This window comes from Chenopodium album, chromosome 27 (genome assembly GCF_948465745.1).
Source record: "Chenopodium album chromosome 27, dcCheAlbu1.1, whole genome shotgun sequence".
Lineage (NCBI taxonomy): Eukaryota > Viridiplantae > Streptophyta > Magnoliopsida > Caryophyllales > Amaranthaceae > Chenopodium > Chenopodium album.
In genome coordinates this window covers 29,693,366-29,717,799 of record NC_137860.1, presented here as the reverse complement: position 1 = coordinate 29,717,799, position 24,434 = coordinate 29,693,366, and the positions used below count along the sequence as shown (strand labels likewise).

Sequence of the window (24,434 nt, the reverse complement as noted above, 5' to 3'; positions counted from 1 at the left end):
CACAAACAATTGGGATTTCTCACCTAATTGTTGCAACTAAGACTACCACATCATTCAAACAAGGAACCGTAATCAAGAGGAATTTAGCATAATCATATAAGAATAGGCTCACAGCTAGACTCCATCTCTCAATGCAAGCATAGAAGTGAATACATGAGCAATAAGTGGCCATCCAATTACACATGCAATTAACCAATTCTTAAACAATCAATCATCAACCCAAAATGAACATGCAAGCACAATTAACAATCAACCCATGGCTTGGTTGGGGCTTCACCCAACCCCTAGTTAAGAAACTACTCACTAAACATGGTGGATAACATTCTAACAACAATATCTAAGTTCAAAATTAATCTAACAAATTGAAGAGAGTAGTAAGAACAAAGTAGATTGAACATGCAACAACAATTAAGCAAGATCAAGAGAGAAATTAACAATTCAAAGTAAATAAAAACTGAAATTAAAGAGTAAGAGATAGAGGAAAGAGATTACTTAAAATGCTTCAAAGTTGAGAAAATGTTGAAAGGAAGAATGCAAACTTCGATTAATCTACTTCAATGATTGAGTTGAGAAGTTCTAAGCTAATAAATGAGAGTTGAGAGAACTAAGGGCCTAAGGAAAACTAGAAGGAAAAAAAGATCCTGAAAACTGAAGCTAAGCGTTCTATTTATATGCCCAAAGATTACATCGTAAAATCCGTCAAGAATTAGGCTTCAGAACAGGAGGAGCGCCCGCTCCATTGAGGAGGAGCGCCCGCTCCTGGGTGTGGAGCGCCCGCTCCTGGGCTCTCTGCACGCCCTCTCCTTAATGTGCAGTTTGGGGCAGAATGTAGGAAAACAGGGAGGAGCGCCCGCTCCTTGAAGGCTGCACGCCCGCTCCTTTATGTGCAGGGGGAGGCAGATTGTGGTGCTGGGATGAGGAGCGGCCGCTCCTCTAAGGGTGCACGCCCGCTCCTTTCTGATAGTGCTCCCTCGAGAAAGTCTTCATGCTCACGCTACTTAACCATAATCTCATTGAACCTACAAACACGAGCACACACATAAAAAGGAACGGAAAACCCAAAAGATGCAAGTAAGCACAAAAAGAGTTAGAAAAAGGGATTGAAGTAGGTGAAAGAGTACAAAAATGTGTTTTAAAAAGCCATGATAAGTGGACAAATAAAACACTTATCAAATTCCCCCAAGCTAGCCAATTGCTTGTCCCTAAGCAATTCACTTGGCGCAAAAGAAACAAATAGATTAGTCCGCTCAAAGAAGAGCACATGTACAGATAAAAGAATCCTTAAGCAATAAAACTCGAGTATGAGGTATATGCCTAAGATCAACCACGGTCATGACTAGCCAAGGCCTAGCTAACCTTCCCGAATGTACTCAACCTTGGTCCATTCAACCAATCTTACCGCGTCCCCAACACAAAGTTCAAATTCCCCCTAATGGTAGTGTCTCATGACTCCTCGAAGGAGCCGGAAGAAAAATAAACAAAAGAAGGTTTAGAACACTCGACATCTCAATGATAAGTACCCTCTCCATATGCTTGTGAACCAACTCCCTCCACCGACTATGGCTTCAACTACTCTACTAACATTACAAGACTCAAGGATTACGGCACAAAGTTAAGGCATAGAGAAAACTAGAAGTGCTTTGCAATTAAAGTCAAGCTAAGATATATAACACTAAGATCAAACCTAAAGAGGTTCCTAACTTTGACCTAAATTACAAACTATGAATAAACTTGAAACAAAAATGCACCCCCAAGCTTGTTTAATTGCTAGGGTGGTGGCTATTCATCACTTCTTTTTCTTTCTTTCTTTCTTTTTTTTTTTTTTTTTTTTTTTTTTTTTTTTCAAACTTGGCATTTACATCACAAACTATTATTTATAACAACTTAGAGATTGAACTAATGAAACAAGAATGACATGCCTTAACTTTGTGCGAATGAACAATACATAATAATCTTCATGATCACTAAGAGTAGTTTAGGCCGCGATCTTGGGAGTTAAGACTCAAGTTCTCGATCTAGGTACTAAATCAAAGAGGATCCTTGCCACTCATTCAAAATGTAGTAGGCTTGAAAAATATTACAACCTCACTTTTGGGAACAATGTGGGATCAATTACTACCTTTCGGGGTTCAAATTCCTTCGATATGGGCGACACCTTCTTACCACAATCCTAGACTTTTGGTTTCGTACATTCGGTAAGGTTATTCTCACACTAGCCTAAACTAGCCAATTCTATGTTCGACCAAGGGCATCTAAACCATACTCGAAATTTTATTACCAAAAGAAAGCAAATATCCATCACATGCAATCCAATATCATCATTGAGGACTATTCTAAAAGCAAAAATGTTTTTTTTTTTTTTTTTTTTTTTTTTTTTTTTTTTTTTTTTTTAATAAGGGGAAAAGGGACTAAAAGGAAAATATAAACAAGAAAAGAAGGGAAGGAGTTACCATTGATCTTGATGTAGTAGTGTCTCTTATATACAAGGTGATAAAAGAGTAGTGATTAGTAGCAAAGCAAACAAGGACTATTATGAGTGGATCATACACATACGAGTTAAACAATCATTCCACAATTCATAAATAAACCGTCATTTGCAAAACTAGGACAATTATAACATAAGCTCACTTGAATTCATTTTACCATTAAAGACACTAGTCGAATCATCAAGCCAAATGACTACAAGCAAAGATAATATATACAAAGTCTAAACTAATTAAAAGAAACACAATTTTTTTTCTTTTTTTTTTTAGAGGAGGGGAAAGAGGTACTAGCTAAAGAATTTGGATTAAGGGAGGAGGAACTTAACTAAAGAAGATTAGGAGAGGGAAGGAGAAGAGGAGGGAAGGAGAAACTAACTAAAGAATTTGGATTAAGGGCTTTGGATTTTTGGGTTTTGGATTTATGGGAAGGAGAGGAGGCTCATCAACAAATATCATCATCGAAAATGAAGCACATAAACCAAACCAAGCTCATCAAAATGCAAACATTCAACCATTAACTAACCAATCAAGACAAACGGAGCATAATCAAATTAAGCACAAAACTAGCAACATCAAATCCCAACTCTATGCAAGGCCTAAATACTCCCCCAAGCTAGACATTTAGTCACCGTTTCAATGAAACAAAATAAGCAATGAAGTAACCTCCCCCAAGCTTGGGATTGGCACCGTCCTCGGTGTCCCAAGAAGTGAAAAGGGGCAATGAAACGGTGACTAGAATGCCTAGACCATCTAACTATGTCGGCGTCCCGGCGAATAGTGATAATTGTAGTTAATATCTACATCACTAGAAGTGGCCGGGGCGTCTACATAAGGAGGTAGATCATAGTTGGGGCAAGTGCGGTAATGGCCAAAGTCCGGCATACCTTGCTCACCCCAACCACCATCATAGCCGGGTGGAAACCCGTAATGCCCCCTTAGGGGGGGATCGAGCACCTCCGAAGATGAACTATCTCCACTAACTTCGGGGACATAGTAATAGCTAGGGTCGCCCCTATAATCACTTCCCCCGGGTTGTGTGTAGTCATAAGGGGGAAAGGAGCGAAGCTCCCCAATTGAACTACGCGGGCCTTGCCAAAAAGGGTAGGTGGGTTGGCCATCGTTCCAACCCGCTACCGGCCCTTCTTGAACGGGTCGGTTGGGATAGTTGAGGTAAGGGAGAAAGTCTCCCCTCTCAACTTGATGTTGGTAGCTTCTCTCCGCTACAAAACTTTGGTACTCATTTTGTTCAAGAAGTCTTTGATTGGTTAGATTTAATTGGTTGAAAGCATTTTCCACATCAAAGAGAGAAGAGGAGGAAGAGGAACCATCTACCCTAGATCGGGGAATGGAGGATGTACTCATACGACGGGGTATGGGTACATTCTCGCCACCACCGGCCATACCTCGTGGGAGTTGATCACTTGGCACTTGCCACGTGTCCCCCACCGAGTTATTAACCGCCGGATTTGGGAGAGTGCAATAATGCGCCCCATTGACCTTCCAACTATAGCGAAGATTTCGGCCCGGGATTTCACTAAGGAACTTCATATCACTGAGTGCCTTAAGATCAAGCATGTTAGAGCCTAGGACCGGGGTCATTTGGTCTAGAAAAGACCCAAACCCTAACTTCCTCGCGATAATTGAAATCATTCCCCCGCATCTAATCTCTCCGCTCATCTCTCCACTTTCTCTTATTTCTATACATCTCTTGATGAACAAATATCCCATGTTCACATTCCCTTCCACATTTCCCTCGAATCTCGAAGCTAGAAAGAGGCATTTGATCTCCTCTTTAGTTAGCTTCCCTAAGTCTTGTTTAGAAAAACAAGCATAGCTCATGATTCGCATGAAGATTCGAAGGACGGGGTGGATAATGTGGCTAGCATGGCTAGACCGGGTTGTGAAATTGGGATACCCCGCAATGGTATTCCACCACACTTGCTCCTCATAACTTGAGAAGTAAGTACCATTGGGGTCATAGATTTGGTTAAGGGTGGGCCATTCAAAAATTTGGTTCAATCTCGTCAAAGTTAATGTTTTTTCGACATTGAACATTCTAAATTTTATTTCACATTCTAATGGCTCATCCTCTAGGCTTATGTGCTTCATAGAAACCGATGATAGGAATTCAAGAGTTAGGGAAGAAAAGGTTTCTTCCCCAAGATCCAAGAAGTCTAGCCAACCGAAGTTTTCGGCTACTCTTCTTATTCCCTCATCGACCCCTAGAAGTCGCATTGAATGTTGATGATAGAATCGGGTTGGAATAATTTTTCGTTTGGAAAGGTCATCGAAAGGCTTTTTAAATCGTTTATCGATTTTTAAAGTTGGTGGTGGGTTAGGATTTTCTCGTTGTGAAGGGGATGAGGATGTTTGAGGTTCACTCGTTTTTCTTTTCTTAATCCCTCCAATAAATTTCTTCATTTTTTTTTTCTTTTTTTGTTCGGAAAAAGGGTAATTAGGAAAAACACTCAACAACAAACAACTCCACACACACCCTTAACTTCAAACCCCCTTTAAAAATCCAAATGTACCTGTTCCACAACACAACCAACAATATATTCCAACACAAAAATTCCAACAATAATGCACTTCACTAATTTCACACAAATCACATTCACAAAATCACAATGTTTAAGCAATTTTCAATCACAATTTCAACTATTCTAAAAATTCATTCACAACTTTCTCCAACAATTCTCCTTAAAACAACAATAATTGTTCAATTCCAACCAATCATGCAATCAACTACACAATTTATATGAAATAAACAATAATTATGAAAATTTGAAAAAGAAAGTTGAGTAGAGAAGTGGATTATACCAAATAGAGTATGAGAATACTCTAAAATCCTCCAAGACTACCCAAATTTGCTCCTCCTTCTTCAAGCTTTCACCTTCTTGCTCTTGTTCTTCAATGGAGAATTTGTGGGTTTTCGAATTTTTGACCGAATTTGTGAATTTTTGTGATTTTTAGAAAGAGAATTGGAAGGAGAGTAAGAATTTGTAAATTTTGAGTGAAAAAAATGAAGGATTAATGATGATTTTGATGAGAGAAGGTAGAGAAAATGGGGTTTTTAGAGTGAGAAAGAGGTGGGTAAGGAGGAGAGAGAATATGAATGTGGTGAATGAGAGGTGGGAGATGAAAGTGGGTAAAAAAAGGATAAGGGGAAATCCTTTTTTTTTTTTACACGGCAAGGGAGGAGCGGGCGTGCTGGGGTGGAGGAGCGCCCGCTCCTTCTGTAAGAGGTAGTTACTGCCTCTTTTTCGACAGTAGGAGCGGGCGTGCTGGGATTAGGAGCGCCCGCTCCTACTTCTTGGTATCGATTCTGCCAATTTTTTTCAAAACTCATTTTTTTATTTTTTTTTTTTATTTTTTATTTATTTTTTTTTTTCGAGAGCTTAGTATAGGAGCGGGCGTGCAGGTGGGTAGGAGCGCCCGCTCCTACAAATTTTGAAGTTCCTGCCAAATTTGAGTATATAGGAGCGGGCGTGCACTCCTTCAGGAGCGCCCGCTCCTACATTTTCTGAAGCTCCTGCCCAGTTTTTGATATAGAGGAGCGGGCGTGCACTCCTTCAGGAGCGCCCGCTCCTCAATTTGCTGGAGTTCCTGCCTGTTTGCTGCTAGTAGGAGCGGGCGTGCACTATACCAAGTAGAATAAAGAACCTTTTACATCTAAGGTATCTTGATCTATCCGGAAATGCGGATTTGAATACACTTCCTGAGTCAATCACTAGACTCTATAATTTGCAAGTACTGAACCTAAGACACTGTCTAAACCTAGAAGAGTTACCCAAGGACTTGAGGGAACTAGTCAACCTTAGGCATTTGGATACAACATATTGCTATAGCCTGGCTCGTATGCCCGCTGGAATGGATAGTATGACAGGGCTTTATACCCTTACAAGGTTTGTACTGGGTGGGAAAAGCTCTAAGGAACCTCACAGTGGTCAACTTAAAGACTTGATGCCTCTAGTTAACCTTAGTGGTATACTTGAAATTTTATTACAAAAAGGATACACATACGATCCGACTTCGACAAACTCTGAGGAGGGATCATATCTGTCGAACAAGGAACATCTCACAGCTTTGAAAATAGAAGAAGAAAGTATATGGGATGACCATGAAGCAGTAATTGTAAATGAAAGATTGTTAGAAAGACTAGAACCCCATCGTGATCTTAGACAAATTGTAATTATGGGATATAAAGGCGTGACATTGCCAAGATGGGCAGCCACCCTGGCAATGTCTCTCCCACAGCTTGTGAGAATCTCCCTGACGCATTTTCATAGTTTGCAACATCTGCCAGCAATGAGTCAACTCCAGCACCTCAAATATCTTACACTTATAGAAATGCCCAAGGTAGAGTTTATGGATGAAGATAATGGTGCTGCTGTTGTGCCTTCATTTCCGTCACTTGAGTCTTTGTTCCTCAACAATTGCCAGAGCTTGAAATCTTTTCCTGAATGTCATAATGTAAAAAGCTTCCATCTGTATGGCCTCAATGAAGCACTGACATTTTGTAGACACAGAGATGATGCAACGGCCCCTGCTGCCTCTCCATTCTCTGCCTCGTCGTCATCAAGCAACAACAACAATAACTCAGCACGTGATGTTTTTGATCTGCAGGAATTAAAAATAGACAATTTTGGATTATTGAAGTCCCTTTTCGGGGAGTCTATACGAAGCATTTATCATCTCACATTCCAAGATATGGAGATAGAGAGTTTGTCGAGTGTTGAAGAAGAGTACAGAAGGTACGCGTTTTCCATTCATATTCTAGAGTTTGAATCTTGCCCAAACTTAAAGAGTGTGCTGGGAGGAGGAATGGAGCATCTAACCAACTTGTTTCAACTCATAATTGAAGATTGTGGTAACCTAGAGCTGGAAGAAGAGGATGGTTTTCCATGGAAAGCCCTTCACACCGTCACTTACTTAAACTTGTATCATCTTCCACAGCTAGCAAATTTGCCAAAGGGCATTCAATACCTGACTTCCCTTCGTAGCCTTTTTATTCGAACCTGCAAAAACTTAGAAACACTCCCGGACTGGCTTGGTTGCCTCAAGTCTCTGCGATCACTTAACATTGATAATTGTCCAAAACTGCAATCTCTCCCGGAAGCTGTTGGAATGTGACTCGAGAATCAATCGAGGCTTGGCATATAAGCTAAGGGGAAGAATTGCTTGTGTTAAGCAAGGAAGCATTGGATGGGTCAACTTCAACTGGGCATATCTCTCAAACTACTTAGAGTTTTGAGGTGATTCAAGTTGGAGGTGAAAGCTTGTTTCAAGAGCTTTCCAATGATAGGTCATAAGCTTAATTCCGATAAGAAACGAGGAAGTTATAGCTGTTTTACTACGGGCTGTCTGTGCTGATGCGAACAGGGGAAGCACGTCCGTGCCATATTTGGCACGTCCGTGCCATATTTGGCAGTAGCTACTGAAATGAGTTATCTGGGCTTGCACGTCCGTGCCATATTTGGCACGTCCGTGCCTTCCTGATACCCTGTCCAGATCTGTCGGGGGTATAAATACCCATTAAGGGTTATTTTGTTTATTATCCCCAAATTGAGTGAAACACAATTAGAGCTAGGGTTCTTGTTCTTGAAACCCTTGTGCTTTAGAGTGGAAATTAGTGAGAGATTACTCTTGTAAACACTAATTGAAATCAATACAAACATTCTCCTTGTTCTTGGGTGGGTTTTATAGTCTTCAAGTAATTGCTTGAAGGATTTTCCCACCTTCCAATTTCTTGTCTCTTTTACTATCAAATTTCCTTATTGTTCTTTGCTAATTACTTTAATTATCAACCATTTGCTCTAACAAATTGGTATCAAGAGCTAGGTTAGATCCTTGGGTAAAATTAGGGCTTGTTCTTGGTTGATTGAAAATTGAAGGTATTTTGGCCATGGGAGGTTCAAAATTTGATATTGAGAAATTTGATAGGTCAATCAACTTTGGGTTATGGAAGTTGAAGATGAATGCCATTTTGGTTCAAAATGGCTTGGATGAGGCAATGCTTGGGATTAAGAAGAAGCCTTCGGCTATGTCGGAGGAGGAGTTCTTAAAGTTAGACAAGAAAGCTCTCTCCTTGATTCAATTGAGCGTTTCTAATGAGGTGTTGAGGGAGGTAGCGAAGGAAACAACGGCAGCGGGGTTATGGTTGAAGCTTGAGTCGCTTTACATGACAAAATCGGTAACCAATCGACTTTTGTTGAAGAGCAAACTACATGACCTCAAACTTGAAGAAGGTAAATCCTTGAAATCTCATCTTGATGAGTTTGATTCTATAGTTATGGACTTGCATAATATAGATGTTACTTTAGATGATGAAGATTTAGCTATACGTTTGTTGTGTTCATTGCCTCCCGATTATAAGCATTTTAGAGAGACGGTTTTGTATGGTAGAGATGAATTGTCACTTGAGGATGTTAGGAGTGCGTTGTTGCAAAGGGAGTTAATTGAAAATCAATTAACTAGAAATGATGACCTTGTTCATGGTGGTGAAGGTCTTGTTGCGAGAGGTAGACCAAAGGAGAGGAACAATTTCGGTGCTAAATCCGGTACTTCTAAGTCTAGATCAAAATCTAAGCTTAAAAATGTTGTTTGTCATGCTTGCCGTAAGAAAGGCCACATTCGGAAGTTTTGCCCGGAGAAGGGGAAAAAGGATAAAGGTAAGAGTGTTGCTAGCACATCTTACCATGACGATTCGGCGGCGGTGGCTCATAGTGATAGTGATGATTCAATTCTTCTTGCAGTTGAATCGAATTCAAGGTCCAATGACAAATGGATACTTGATTCGGGGTGTTCTTATCATATCACTCCCAATCGACATTGGTTCTCTACTTATGATAGTGTTCAAGGTGGAGTGGTATTAATGGGCAATAGTGCGGCTTGCAAGGTTGCCGGGATTGGGGCGGTTAGGATCAAGATGTTTGATGGAATGGTCCGTACTCTATCAAATGTGCGTCATGTTCCGGATATGACTAAGAACTTGATCTCATTGGGCACTTTGGATAGCAATGGTTGCCGGTGCACTCTTGAAAAGGGTGAGCTTAAGGTTGCTTTGGGGGCTCAAGTTGTGATGAAAGGCAAGAAGATTGGCTCACTCTATGAGTTAATCGGGTCGACAATTGAGGGTTCGGCATCGGCGGTGTCTTCGTCAATGTCCGAGTCCGATAATACGAAGTTGTGGCATATGAGGCTTGGGCACATGAGTGAAAGAGGTTTGTTGGAATTGTCCAAGAGAGGTCTATTGGGAAATCAAGCTACGGGTTCTATGGAATTTTGTGAGCATTGTGTGTTCGATAAACAAAGAAGGGTTAGCTTCAAGGCGGCCACACATAGAACCAAGGGTACACTTGATTATATTCACTCGGATTTATGGGGTCCTTCTAGAAAGCCATCCTTGGGTGGTCACCGCTATTTGCTCACCTTTATTGATGATTATTCACGGAAGGTGTGGGTTTTCTTCTTGAAAAGCAAAGATCAAGTCTTTGAGGAGTTCCAAGATTGGAAAACCTTGATTGAGAAGCAAACCGGAAGGCAAATAAAGAGGTTGCGAACGGATAACGGGCTCGAGTTTGTAGAGAAAGAATTCACCAAGTTTTGCAAGAAACTTGGCATTGCTCGTCATCGCACTTGTACCGGTAGACCACAGCAAAATGGAGTGGCGGAAAGGATGAATAGGACTTTGCTTGAAAAGGCTCGATGTATGTTGTTCCAAGCGGGGCTAAGCAAGGGATTTTGGGCCGAAGCGGTGAAAATGGCGGCTCATGTGGCAAACCGATCACCACACACCGCTCTTGAGTTGAAGACGGCTGAGGAGATGTGGTCAGGTTCACCGGGAGATTATTCCGGATTGAGAGTTTTCGGTTGCCCGGCTTATGCATATGTGAATGACGGGAAGTTGGAGCCTAGAGCAAAGAAGTGTATCTTCTTAGGATACACGGATGGGGTCAAGGGTTATAGACTTTGGGACCCTAGCACATCAAGAATCATCACTAGCCGAGATGTTACCTTTAATGAGTCCGTATTTCTTCAAAAGGGTGATACTTCTTCTTTTGAGCTTGCCGAGAAGGAGGTGGAGAATGATGACGGTGTTGATACTCATGAGAAGGTTGATGAAGTTCTTGATGATGATGTTGGTGTAGAGACACCACAAAAAGGTGGAGATGTTCCTTCCACTTCCTCCCCTAGGAAGGCCACCACACCTAGGAAGGAACAATCTTCCCACCAAGTGCAAAAATCAAGTCTTGCACATGGGCGGGCTAAGAGGCCTATAAAGCCTCCGGTCCGGTTCGGATTTGAGGAGATGGCGGCCTATGCATTGAATGTTGCTAGTGATGTAGTCGATCTTGAGCCATCTTCATATACCGAAGCAATGGAGTGTGTTGACTCTAAAAGATGGCAATTGGCCATGGAAGAAGAGATGGAATCTCTTCACAAGAATCAAACATGGAAGCTTGTAGAGAAACCACGGGGCAAGAAAATTGTTGATTGCAAATGGGTCTACAAGTACAAAGAGGGAATTCCGGGAATTGAGGAGCCAAGGTGCAAAGCAAGAGTTGTAGCACGTGGTTTTAGCCAAGTCCCAGGAATCGACTACAATGAAATTTTCTCACCGGTGGTAAGGCACACTTCTATACGTTCACTACTTGCTCTTGTTGCCATGCATGATTTGGAGTTGGAGCAATTAGATGTGAAAACCGCATTCTTGCATGGAGAGCTTGAGGAGGAAATCTACATGCGGCAACCGGATGGTTTTGTTGTTGAGGGTAAGGAGGAGCATGTATGCTTGTTAAAGAAGTCCTTGTATGGTTTGAAACAATCACCTCGGCAATGGTACAAACGGTTTGACCAATGTATGTTGGGGCATGGTTTCTCCCGAAGTGACTATGATAGTTGTGTATACTTGAAGAAGGTGAGTGATGGCTCTTTGTTGTATCTTTTGCTATATGTTGATGATATGATTGTAGCGGCAAAAGACATGTTTGAGGTCAAAAAGGTGAAAGAAATGTTGAAGGGGGAATTTGAAATGAAGGATTTAGGCCCGGCAAAGAAAATTCTCGACATGGAGATCATAAGAAATCGTGAGAGACGGAGTTTGTACTTATCCCAACAAAAGTACATTGAAAAGGTCTTGGAGAGATTTCATATGATGGATGCTAAGCCCGTTTCCGTTCCTTTAGCATCTCATTTCAAATTGTCATCCTTGGATTCTCCAAATTCCAAGGAGGACAAGGAGTTCATGTCATCCATTCCTTATGCCAATGCGGTTGGGAGTATTATGTATGCAATGGTTTGTACTCGACCGGACATTGCTCAAGCCGTAAGCGTGGTAAGTAGGTACATGGCAAATCCCGGAAAGGCACATTGGCAAGCCGTCAAGTGGATTCTTCGGTATTTGCAGGGTACTTCTAGCACTTGTATTGAGTATGGGCGAAATGGAGATGACTTGATTGGTTATGTGGATTCCGATTATAGTGGTGACCTTGATGATCGGAAGTCCACTTCGGGGTATGTGTTTTGCCTCGGTGGTTCGGCTATTAGTTGGAGGTCGGCATTGCAAGAAGTGACCGCCTTGTCAACAACGGAAGCCGAATACATGGCTTTAACGGAGGGGTTTAAAGAAGCCCAATGGCTTGGTGGCTTTGTTGGAGAGTTGAGGTCGGAGAGATGTGTTCCTATGATGTATAGTGATAGCCAAAGCGCTATACACTTGGCTAGAAATCAAAATTCTTTTCATAGGAGGACAAAACACATCGATGTAAAGTATCACTATATTCGAGATACTATTGCTAGTGGCAAGGTTGCACTAGGGAAGGTGCATACTTCAGAGAATCCGGCGGATATGTTAACTAAGCCTTTGCCGGTTGCAAAGTTTGAGCATTGCTCAAACTTGGTTGGTTGTTATTAGCTATGTTGTTTTTTGACACCCTTGTAAGGGTGGTTACACCTTTTGTAGGTGGTTTCATCTTTGTTGAAGATGTTGGCTACATCCGTTGTTTTCGGATGGTTTTTTTGTGAATACTTGACATGATTGATTATCTTGTCAAGGTGGAGAATTGTTGGAATGTGACTCGAGAATCAATCGAGGCTTGGCATATAAGCTAAGGGGAAGAATTGCTTGTGTTAAGCAAGGAAGCATTGGATGGGTCAACTTCAACTGGGCATATCTCTCAAACTACTTAGAGTTTTTAGGTGATTCAAGTTGGAGGTGAAAGCTTGTTTCAAGAGCTTTCCAATGATAGGTCATAAGCTTAATTCCGATAAGAAACGAGGAAGTTATAGCTGTTTTACTACGGGCTGTCTGTGCTGATGCGAACAGGGGAAGCACGTCCGTGCCATATTTGGCACGTCCGTGCCATATTTGGCACGTCCGTGCCATGCTACTGAAATGAGTTATCTGGGCTTGCACGTCCGTGCCATATTTGGCACGTCCGTGCCTTCCTGATACCCTGTCCAGATCTGTCGGGGGTATAAATACCCATTAAGGGTTATTTTGTTTATTATCCCCAAATTGAGTGAAACACAATTAGAGCTAGGGTTCTTGTTCTTGAAACCCTTGTGCTTTAGAGTGGAAATTAGTGAGAGATTACTCTTGTAAACACTAATTGAAATCAATACAAACATTCTCCTTGTTCTTGGGTGGGTTTTATAGTCTTCAAGTAATTGCTTGAAGGATTTTCCCACCTTCCAATTTCTTGTCTCTTTTACTATCAAATTTCCTTATTGTTCTTTGCTAATTACTTTAATTATCAACCATTTGCTCTAACAGAAGCAATCCTTCCATCTCTCGTAGTCCTTGATATACACCAATGCGATGGCTTGAAGGAAAGATACAATGAACAAAATGGCAAAGACTGGTCTAAAATAAGCCACATCCCCTCTTTGAACCTCTAATTCTGAGTCATCTAGTGCAAACTGCTTCCACCACTTTAGGTAACTAATGCTATTACCATAATTCTGTTTTAATTATTTATTTTTTTTCCTTGTACAATTTAGGCTTTCTTTTATTCTGTTACTCCCTCTGTTGCAAACGATTAAGGAGAACAGAGGTAGAATTTATGATGTATGTTATTGAATTGAGCCTTTGTAGCTATGATTTCCTACGGTAAAGTCAAAGTTTGCAAAAGCTTTTGATTGCACTAGTTGTATCTTTTCAGTTTTAATTAACAATTTCCAATTTTAGGGTCTCTTTTGATTGATTTTGGGGTAGCTTGAGGGAAATTTATAACATTTTACCATGTTTATTTACATTGGTTACCTTCAAATGGTTTTCATGCGGTAAAATTAAATGCTAGTAAAGTAGTAACGATTGCAATATTATTATTTATCAATAAATCACCTTTTTTACTAAACCACCTATTAAGCCTAACTATATGATTTTTAAATTGTGAAATATAAGTATACTTTAATTAGTATAAATTACCATATAAATTATAAAGACGGAGTACATATAAAAGTTTTTCTTTTTTTCTCTTATCATTCTATGCTCTACCCTGTTGAAAATCATAGATCCGTCTCTGTCTTTAAAACCTGACTTCAATACTTGTCAATCAAAGTTGCAAAAACTTGGAAACTCTCCGGAGTGGCTTAATTGCCTCAAATCTTTGCGTTCACTTTACATTCATTTTTGTCTGAAACTAAAATCGCTGCCAGAATCGATCCTCTCCTCTCTCAAAAGTTTTCGTATAAACCACTGCGATGGGCTGATGGAATTATATAGTGAACCAAATGGAAAAGACTGGTCTAAAATAAGCCACATCCCCTATTTAGATCTTTTCTAAAATCATCCTCATGCAACTTTGCCCTTTGTGTAACTTGAATGGTCAGTAATAGTAGCAGAGAAATTACTCGCGTCGTAGTCTTAGCTTGTACGTGGAAAACACAACCGAAAAACATGGGTTTGTAAATTACTCGTAGCTTGTATGCATAGTTCCCTACTTCCCTGCTTGGCTACACCTGATTGAAGACCAATTGAGAGAAGCTATTCTCCACCACTAAAGAAATAATGTAGATGAATAACCTTGAATAGCCTTGTACACTATATATATACAAATTAAAACACAATCAAATGATGCATTAATTTTAATCTTAGCTATTATTAGCACCTTTTATTTAATCTATAAAGGACTTCTTGAACTGAAATTAGGAACGAGAATATTTAAGAGGAATTCCAGACTCAATTCCTATGAATTTAACATGAAAGGATGTAACGCTGTGAAGTACAGCTAGAGTGATGGACCCGTTTCTTTGAATTCATTAATACTATAGTACTACCTCAATTATTTCTCCTAGTTAGAGGCTTAGAGGGAAAAGCTGGAGAAAGTGTGATGAAAATTCGTAGCATTAAAATCTACGTTCCGTACTATAAACGTGTTATGTCCTACACACTACAGAGTACCTTCCAAATAACTTTTGAGTACTGTTCGGTATAATTTTTTTCAAAATAAATGACTCGGTTTAGCTAATAATCACGTATACTTTATTTTTTTTTTTTTTAATATTGTAATATTTTTGTGTTCACTTTTGTTGATACGCAATTTTAATTGTTTTTTTTTTAATTATTCATTAATTAAATTATAACAATTAGATTTTAATTGAAAAAACATTGAAATGAACCTAATAAGATATCATACAAATATATTTTGCCCCTAAGTTTAGATCACAAAATATAATTAAAACAGTGCCTTTTTGGTGCAGCAGGCCACACCATGTGGCCTGCTGCCAAATCAGCAAAAATAATGGGAGTTACTGGTATTGTCAAGGTTACTTGTATTTTTCAGGTGTTATTTGTATTTTTTTTCAGGAGTTACTTGTATGATTACTTATTTAGGGGTTACTTATAATTTTTTTTCAAGAGTTATTTGTATGGATTACTTATTCAGGGGTTACTTGTTTTTTTTTTTTTTTTCAGGAGCTACTGATTACTTGTATTTTTCAGGGGTTACTTGTTTTTTTTAAGGGGTTACTTGTATGGATTACTTATTCAGGGGTTACTTGTATGAATTAATTCAAGAGTTACTTGTATGATTAATTATTCAAGGGTTACTTATATGAGTTACTAGCTTATTTAAGGGTTGCTAATTGTATGCATGGGTTACTTGTGTGAGTTACTTATTCAAGGTTACTTGTATGAGTTACTTGTTCAAGGGTTGCTTGTACGTATGCCCTATACCAAACCAGTAACACCTTACAAGTAACCCCGACCAAAATTAGTAACACCCTACAAATAACCCCTGACCAAAATCAGTAACATCGTACAAGTAACTCTTGAAAAAAAAATTGTATTCTGGGTTACTTGTTTCAATTCTGGAGTTACTTGTATTCTGGGGTTACTTGTATGGAACACTTGAATGGGTTGAGTAACCCTAGTTCAAAATCTCGTACCAAACCAGTAACACCCTACAAGTAACCCCTGACCAAAACTACTAACACGTATACAAGTAACCCCATAATACAAGTAATACCTACAAGTAACCCCTGACCAAAACCAGTAACACCCATACAAGTAACCCCAAAATACAGGTAACACCTATAAGTAACCCCTGACAAAACCAGTAACACCCATACAAGTAACCCCAGAAACAAGTAACACCTATAGTAACACCATACAAGTAACCCCTGCCGCACCATGTGGCCAGCCGCATACAAAAATTTGTGAGAGTAAAATAAAGGGAGTATTACCAATGTACTGTGAAAATTGATCAATACTACTTTATTATATATTCATCAATGTAAATTTTATATATTTGATATTTGAAAATTATATATTAAGCAATTCTAATACGTACTGAATTCTCTAAATATGTACTTCATAAATGTTAATCTTATGTATATGATCATACCAACATTGGTGATGAAGATAATTTATGTGAAATTGTAAATAGTTAAATTGAGGCACTTGAAAAAATAAAAGGAAAGGAATAACAATATTCAACTTTATCTCCTTCAAATTAAAGCCAAGGGGGGAGCATGCCTCGCTTTAGTAGTAAAGAAGACAAGTCAATAAAAGGAGGAAAAGAACAGAGGGCACATGGAGTAAGGAACAGAGATGGACCCTTCTCTTTAAATTTCATTTTCATTAATGGATTACCACTACTTTTTTATCTTTACATTTACCCTACTGACTATTATTAGATCAATTATTGTACTTATTGGTAGAGCATTTCATAAATAGTACGTCCTTGAAGAAATAATGGGGCTCTAGTTTTACACCATTTCATAACTATTCTCATCTTTACTTTGTCTCAAAAACCAAAAAAAAAAAAAAAAAAACAAACAAAAAAATCAAGAAAATGGCGACGGGTATGGTGTTGAGTGTTGCACAAACTCTATTTGCAGCAATACAGTGCCAGGAATTGAAAGAGTTATGCTCTTATTTTAAGTATGAATCAAAACTTGAGACTCTCCGAGGAACCGTTGAAACCATCCAGAATGTCCTCCTTGATGCGGAGTCAGGGCAGCAGGAGCTCAACAATCAGGGGTTGGATTGGGTTAACAAGCTCAAGGATGCTGTCTATGATGCTGATGATTTGTTCGATGAATTTGTCACACTTGCTCGACGACAGAAAAAGATGCCTGGTGGTAAGGTCTCCAGAAAGGTACAAGCTTTCTTCTCTAGTGAAAACCAATTGCTTTTTGCTTTTAGTACCTCTAGAAAGATTAAGAAGATTAGAGAGAAGTTGGAGAATGTTGCTAAAGATCGTACTCAGTTTGGGTTTAGTGATGTGTATAGGCCTGTTAAGAGAAAGGAGGAAACTGGGTCTTATGTATGTGAAGATGGTATTATTGGAAGAGATGCTGATAAGGAGGTTATTCTGGGTATGCTTTTGAGAGAGTCGGATTCATCGGCTGATAATGTTTCTTTTGTGAGTATTGTCGGGATTGGAGGATTAGGAAAAACGGCTCTTGCTCAACTTGTGTACAATAATGATAGGATCAAAAGTGCTTTTGAATTGAAGTTGTGGGTTTGTGTCTCTGATGAGTTTATCATAGAACAAATCCTTGGTAAGATGTTCAAGTCGGCCACTCAGCAAGATCATGGTGATATTGGAGTTGATGGATTGCAAAATAAGGTGAGACAACTTATAGAAGGGAAAAAATATTTCCTTATTCTTGATGATTTGTGGAACGAAAGGCGTGAAGAGTGGCTGAAGTTGAGGGAGTTCTTGCAAGTAGGTGCAAAAGGAAGCCGAGTTGTGGTGACTACACGCTCAAAAAAGGTGGCAGGAGCTATAGGTGACGATCCAATGCACACATTAGAGGGTTTGTCAGATGATGATTCTTGGCATTTGTTTAGGAGAGTAGCATTTAACCAAGGGAGTGAAGAGGTTGATGATGACCTTGTGGATATTGGTAAAGACATTGTGAAAAAATGTGCAAATGTTCCCTTGGCTATAAGGGTCGTAGGGAGCATGTTGTATGGTCATGATAAAAGTGAGTGGAAATTATTTCAGAGAATTAAGCTGTCTGAAATTATGGGCCGAAGTAGTGAAGAGAGCATAATGCCAATATTGAAGTTTAGTTATCATCACCTTAAACCACAGTTAAAGAGTTGTTTTAGTTACTGTGCACTCTTCCCTAAGGATTACAAGATAAGGAAAGTGTTATTGATCCGTCTATGGTCTGCACAAGGCTATCTTGACAATGATATGCAAAGCAGAGAAGATGTTGGTGAGGAGTATTTTTCTATTTTATTGCAGAGATGTTTTCTCCAAGATATTAGACATGATGAATATGGTGAAATATCTTCTTGTAAAATGCATGATTTGATTCATGATCTTGCACAAGAAGTTGCGGGAAATGAATCGTACTTGATGGAGAACACTAGCAAAAGTTCTGATGGAAAAACTCGTCACATTGTTCATCGTATTCTCTCTCCCTTGCTTAATCAAAGTAATACTTTTGGCAACTTTAGGGGATTGCGTACATTTCTTTGGCCTTCTGATGATTGTAAACCTCAAGTGCCCATCACAATCATAGCAAAATACAGGCGTTTGCGGGTGTTGGACTTGCACCACCTTGGTATAAAAGCTTTACCAAGTACAATAAAGAACCTTTTACATTTAAGGTATCTTGATCTCTCTCACAATTACGGGCTGAAGACGCTTCCTGAGTCAATTACAAAGCTCTATAACTTGCAAGTATTGAACCTAAGTTCCTGTTATGATTTTAAAGAGCTGCCCGAGGACTTGAGAGAACTAGTCAATCTTAGGCATTTGGACACAACATATTGCCGTGGGTTGACTCATATGCCTGCTGGAATGGATAGTATGACTGGTCTGTGTACCCTTCCAAGGTTTTTATTGGGTTCAGAAAGTTCAAAGAAAGCCCAGATTGGTCAACTTAGAGATTTGATGCCTCTAATCAACATTAGAGGTACACTTAAAATAGAATTTAAAAAAGGATACGCATACGATTTGACCGAACAGGAGGCATATCTATCAAACAAGGAGCATATCAAGAGTTTATGGATAATAGATGGTGAAAGATTGAGTGTAGATGAAAGATTGTTAGAAAGACTTGAACCTCATCGTGATCTAAGAGAGATTGGTATATGCGGATATAAAGGGGTTACATTGCCAAGATGGGCAGCCACACTGGAAATCTCTCTCCCACAGCTTGTCAGAATCCATTTGATGTCTTTTCCTAGTTTGCAACGTCTGCCAGCATTGAGTCAACTCCAGCATCTTAAAGATCTTTCACTCGAATACATGCCAAATGTAGAGTTGATGGAGAAGAACGATAGTAAGGTTGCACATTCGTTTCCGTCACTTGAGAGACTGTACCTTTCTAATTGTCCAAGCTTGAAGTCTTTTCCAAGATGTCCACATGTGAAAACATTTACGCTGCACGGCCTGAATAAAGCACTGGAATTTTGTCAAGAAAGAGATGATGAAGCAAATGCAACGATCCCTTCTGCCTCATGCTCGGCCTCGTCTTCAAGCAGCAACGACCATAGTTCAGCTGGCGGTGATGTTTTCGATTTGAGGAAATTAAAAATAGACAGTATTCAGTTAATGAAGTCCCTTTTTGGGGAGTCTATACGAAGCATTGATGAGCTCAGCTTGTATGATAAGGAGGTGGAGAATTTGTCTTTGTCGAGTGTTGTACAAGAGTATCAACGAAAGTACACACTTTCCATTGATGATAGACTTGAGCTTCGAAATTGCGTAAACTTAAAGAGTGTGTCGGGAGGAGGAATAGAGTATCTCAACAACTTGAAAACACTCCGAATTGATGAATGCCCAAAACTGGAACTGGAAGAAGAGCAAGGGTTTCCATGGAAAGACCTTCACTCCCTCAATGCGTTGTGGTTAAGTGGACTTCCACAAATGAGAGATATACCAAAGGGCATTCAATACTTGACTTCCCTTCAAACTCTCGATTTTATATTTTGTAAGAATATGAAAACAGACCCGGAGTGGCTTCATTGCCCTATGTCTTTGCGATCACTTTGTATTATTGGTTGTCCAAAGGTGGAAACGCTACCAGAAGCAATCCTCCCCTCCCTCACAAGCCTTTTTATAAATTCATGCGATGGATTGAAGGAAAGATACAGTCAACCAAATGGGACTCACTTTTCTCAAATAAGCCACATCCGCGGTTTAAACCTCAATATTTGAGACATCCCCAATTTATTCCTCCGTGTTTAAGACATGTCGCAATGGAAACTGTGCACCACATTCGGTAACTATTATTTATGCTTTCTTTATTAATTTCCTATTTATGATAATGATTTTTTTTTTTATTAATTTCCCATTCATGATTATGTTATCGACCTGTCAACATTTGGTTAATACACTAAAACTAAATTCAAAATCTTTTGGGTAATTATGTACAACTGACATTAAGTTTAAGGTAGTCCGTATGTTTTTATTGATAATTTGGTACATGATCTGACTGTTAATTTACATTAAGATGGGATTTTGTAGGGTTATGCTTTATAAAGGACAATTTGAAACCTTTAACTGATATTTACATGCTTAATTTCTTGTGATGAAACTAAATTTATCGATAATAATTTATGTTAGGGTAAATTCTAATAATTTTAAAGTGATTGATTTACAAACTTAATTTAAACTTGGTTAATTTTTCCAGTGAAATTGTGTTTTTATAAATTATACGAAGTAAATATTTATGGAACAGTCAAAACAGAGAAAAAAAAAATATCAAAAGATGGTTCATTAATATTGACAATAATATGAAGTATTTGATTGTATCAAATAAATTCAAGATGTCAAAACTACAACATAGCCAACTTTTTGAGTATCTTCTAACAGTTTGTTATTCAGTATGCATGTTATTATTTCGTAAAACAATGCATGTTATTACCTCAGTTTGAACAATATTTGATTGTATTCCTATTGCTGTAATGGTGGTGTACTACATGTAGCCACAAATTCAACGTAATTTTGTTGAAGGATCATGCTCTTTTGAATGGATAACGCTGCTACTTGTTTGGTCGGAGCTGCCGGGATGACTAGTGAATCAAGAGTTGCTGTTTGTACTTGACTTCTTAACAATGATGATTTACATATCATATAATTTGGTTTCTAGTTAAGGAACTCGTCGATGTAATGTAACTAGGCCTAGGCCTTTGCATATGATGTGTGGGGTGCATGGAGATACCCTTCCTAGAAGGTGAGCTTCATGGCCCTATGATGCTCTTTGAGGCCTAGGCTAGTTATCAATGTAAATGCCTAAAACAGTTAGATATCAAGGCCAAATAATGTGATGGCAAATTGTAATGCAAAAGATAAATTGGGGAATCAATGATGTTTGTATGATGATGTCGACTTATTTTCATTGTTTCCGTGCTCGGCTATGCCTGATTGAAGTATCAATTGAAAGTTTTATCTACATAATTCTCCACTATAGCCTGCAGATAATATTGCCTACCCCTCTGATAAGACGGTCCGTACCTATATAATGTATGATGAAGTAACCATTTTAGTGAAAAATAACTCTGCATTAAATCTTCATTCCTTGATGATAATGCAAGATAAAGTAGCCAAAGCAAATGCTATTTCCTTGACGTTTACAAAAGGAAATTTCTCTCCCAAAAAATCTAACTTACATCGCCCTGACCTGATATTGCTACACTCAACTTTATTACATGCAAACTTTGAATCACCTTGTGCATTGTATACAAATTAACACAGAATGAAAGGATGCACTAATATTTCTAATCTCAGCTACCATTAGCACCTTTGATAAATCAAAAAAGGACTTCTTGAACTAAATATAGGGGCAAGACTAAAGGCAAATATTCCGTACCACAATTAAATAAAAACTTAGTAATCTGTATACAATCTTAATTCTTGTAATCAGGATTGTCACGGAGGCCAAGTTTCGAAAGAACAAAGCAATAGGACTCCCAGTCAGTTCTCCTCAGATATTTCAACAACTTCTTCCTTTGTTGCACCTTTGCTTGCAATCCTCGACGAGAATGCTTATCCTAGAACAAAATAACAACATAATTGTTGGCTGTCAAATATATTCCACATCAAGTGAAAGATTACGTCACTTGTTTACTTATTCATGTCACTTGTTTACTTATTCATATCAAGCTGTCAAAAACTACAGCGGTGATTAAGAAAATCCAAATAAATCAAATAAATCAGAAATGTTGAGGGTCCATAACAGAGTACTTACCTTTTTGTGCAAAACAGCTGACAAGTGAAGTATTTCTGTTGTAAGTTGTGCAACTGCAAAGTACAAAGAGAAAAATGATGATCAATTGCTATGGAAAAATGAAAATGGCAATCATGAAAACAACAGAAGTTTCAAGATCTTGATTTTATACTGGGGTATATACTTGAGCTGAACAGAACATTATAATATGTTTCCCAAACTCAAAAGTTTGAAAATACTCAATACCAGGTAAAAGCTAAGGTTTCCACAGCCATGATCACCGCTAACAATTTTCATTTTCAAGAAATTTCCTTTCCCAGATGTCAGAACAAAATAAAACTAGCATATTGTCATTGACTCAAAGAGTGAAGCTGCACCTAAACACAAGATATAGCCCAACCAAGATGTATATGATCCGATCAATACAGCGCCCTATGAAAACGAAATTCCATCATTCTTTCACACCAATAACTACAGCAATAAGACTGAAGAATCACAAGTAATCAACCATTTCAATAATGATGACAAGATCAGGCAACACCTACAAAAAATAGAAAATGACTTAATACACAAAGCTAATAGCACTGTGCAATCCATGGGACCAATTCGTGCACATGAAAAGGTACCTCCAGAGGCTCCATTCAGGAGTCAGGAGATATGAGCCCAGCATAATCATGGCTAGTAAATGAGCAAGTGGAAAAACACAGTATAATAGTGAGCGATCAGGAAGGATCTAACACCAAGGGCCATCAACTTGAAACACCCAACTAGACGTTCCATGTTTACATCCTTTCAAAGTTTCAACGTAGGAATTTAATTAGTGTTTGCCACTTTGAATCTCTTTTCTTCCACATCCTTTTATTATGAATGATCATAACTGTGCCAAAAATTCAAGGAAGAAGAAAGATAATTCAATCTGAAAACTATGGACATTGCAGAAACTAGATGATAGTTATCATGCTTTCGAGTGGCCTCATTCACTCCCAAAGCTTCTTCAATATTCTGGATGCCTTTCTACATGCCAACCCCACCTTCCCTCTAACAAGCCAACTACCTTCCTCTTCAAGATACAACTACATAAATTGGACTAGCTATTATGTTCCACCCTTGGGTTCATATAATGTTCGTAACCTTGCTTTTCTTTCCTTTCCTTTCTCCCTCTCTCCTTCCCTTAATGGCTTAACCACTTCCCCCTTTGTGGTTTCAGGCAGGATGTTTTTGATTTGTTGTCTTTCCACCAGTTTCTAAAGTGAGTACAATTTCTCTACACCCCAATTTGTTTCCTTCTCATTATTCCTAACCACTTCCCCCTTTGTGATTTCAGTCAGAATGTTTTGATTAGTGGTCTTTCCACCAGTTTCTAAAGTGAGTACAATTTCCTCTACACTCCTAATTTGTTCCTTCTCTGCATTGCTATTTAACTACTACAGTAGGTTTTACTGAAAGGTCATATATAATGGTGGTGAAGGCTGCCTAAATCCCTTTAAATAACCAAAACTAAGGAAATGATTCCCTTCCTAGGCAACACTAGCCACTAAAAATTACTCTATTATTTCAACCATTTGAATTCATAATGATATATCCCTCTTAGAAGCTATTTTTCTATGGCTGCGAGTCCAACCATTTTTGTTAGGTTCATGCAAGATGATAAACTGGTGGTGGTTGTGGTTTTTCATTGCTTTTCTCAAAGATATAAAAATTAAGGAAACTTTTAAAAACCATCTTTTAACAATAAATTAAAATATAACACTATCATGAACCCAGTTATTGTATACAATGTCCTATTTTCACCATTTTTAATATCTTGGTTGGATGGTGTTGAACTATTGACAACCATAGATTATTATCATGTGGGATATTGTAAGATTTGTCATTTTGCATATTTTCAAATTGTAACTTTTAAACATACGAAGCTAAAGTTAATAATGGTCGAAAGTACACATTAGAAACCACCATTAAAAGTGTATTCCAACTACAATAACAGATCTACAGAAGTATGTTCTATGGGGAGGTACAGGTATCTAACTCATACGTACAAAGGGGGACAATGAAGAAAGAACAGAGTCAAAAAATTTTAAAAAAAAAATTATAATAATAATAATTACTAAAAAAGATAGTGAGGCAGAGGAAGGCAGTAGAACAAGGTCCATTGGAAGTGCCAAAAACTACAAACAGTAATTTCGACCTCAGTACAAACAATAAACCATTTGTCTTGTGACAATTAATTCTCACAACCCAAAAATTATAACTATAACTAATAACTCTTCCAAAAGAATTTGTAAACCTCTAATCGAGAGAAACTCTACTGTC

At 38.6% G+C, this 24,434-nt stretch overlaps 2 protein-coding genes and 1 long non-coding RNA gene across 4 annotated transcripts in view; 2 read left to right on the top strand and 1 right to left on the bottom strand.

The window, feature by feature from the left end:
• LOC145620260 (uncharacterized) overlaps nt 1-24,434 on the bottom strand; it is an 82,887-nt gene that overhangs the window by 52,600 nt on the left and 5,853 nt on the right. The window contains exons 4-5 of one of the 2 annotated variants that reach the window (XM_081674902.1): nt 22,146-22,198; nt 21,499-21,948 (exon numbers count right to left, since the gene is read on the bottom strand). The exons of the other annotated variant lie outside the window; for it this stretch is intronic. Coding sequence (XP_081531028.1) covers nt 21,805-21,948; nt 22,146-22,198 — 197 coding nt within the window. The 3' untranslated portion in view covers nt 21,499-21,804. Of the gene's footprint in view, nt 1-21,498; nt 21,949-22,145; nt 22,199-24,434 lie in introns of those variants that run through there. 2 annotated transcript variants of the gene reach the window in all.
• On the top strand, nt 12,880-13,630 carry LOC145621329 (uncharacterized). The gene is made up of 2 exons (XR_014108388.1): nt 12,880-13,130; nt 13,261-13,630. It is a non-coding gene; the product is annotated as an uncharacterized LOC145621329 (long non-coding RNA).
• On the top strand, nt 14,701-21,296 carry LOC145621136 (putative disease resistance protein RGA1). Its single transcript, XM_081675867.1, has 2 exons — nt 14,701-20,177; nt 20,884-21,296. Exon 1 carries the CDS (start codon nt 16,784-16,786, stop codon nt 20,111-20,113), a length of 3,330 nt encoding a protein of 1,109 aa, XP_081531993.1. The 5' UTR covers nt 14,701-16,783; the 3' UTR covers nt 20,114-20,177; nt 20,884-21,296.

Bases quoted from the DNA above. Each gene is read 5' to 3' on its own strand.
- LOC145621136 (XM_081675867.1), top strand. From the start codon at position 16,784: ATGGCGACGGGTATGGTGTTGAGTGTTGCACAAACTCTATTTGCAGCA.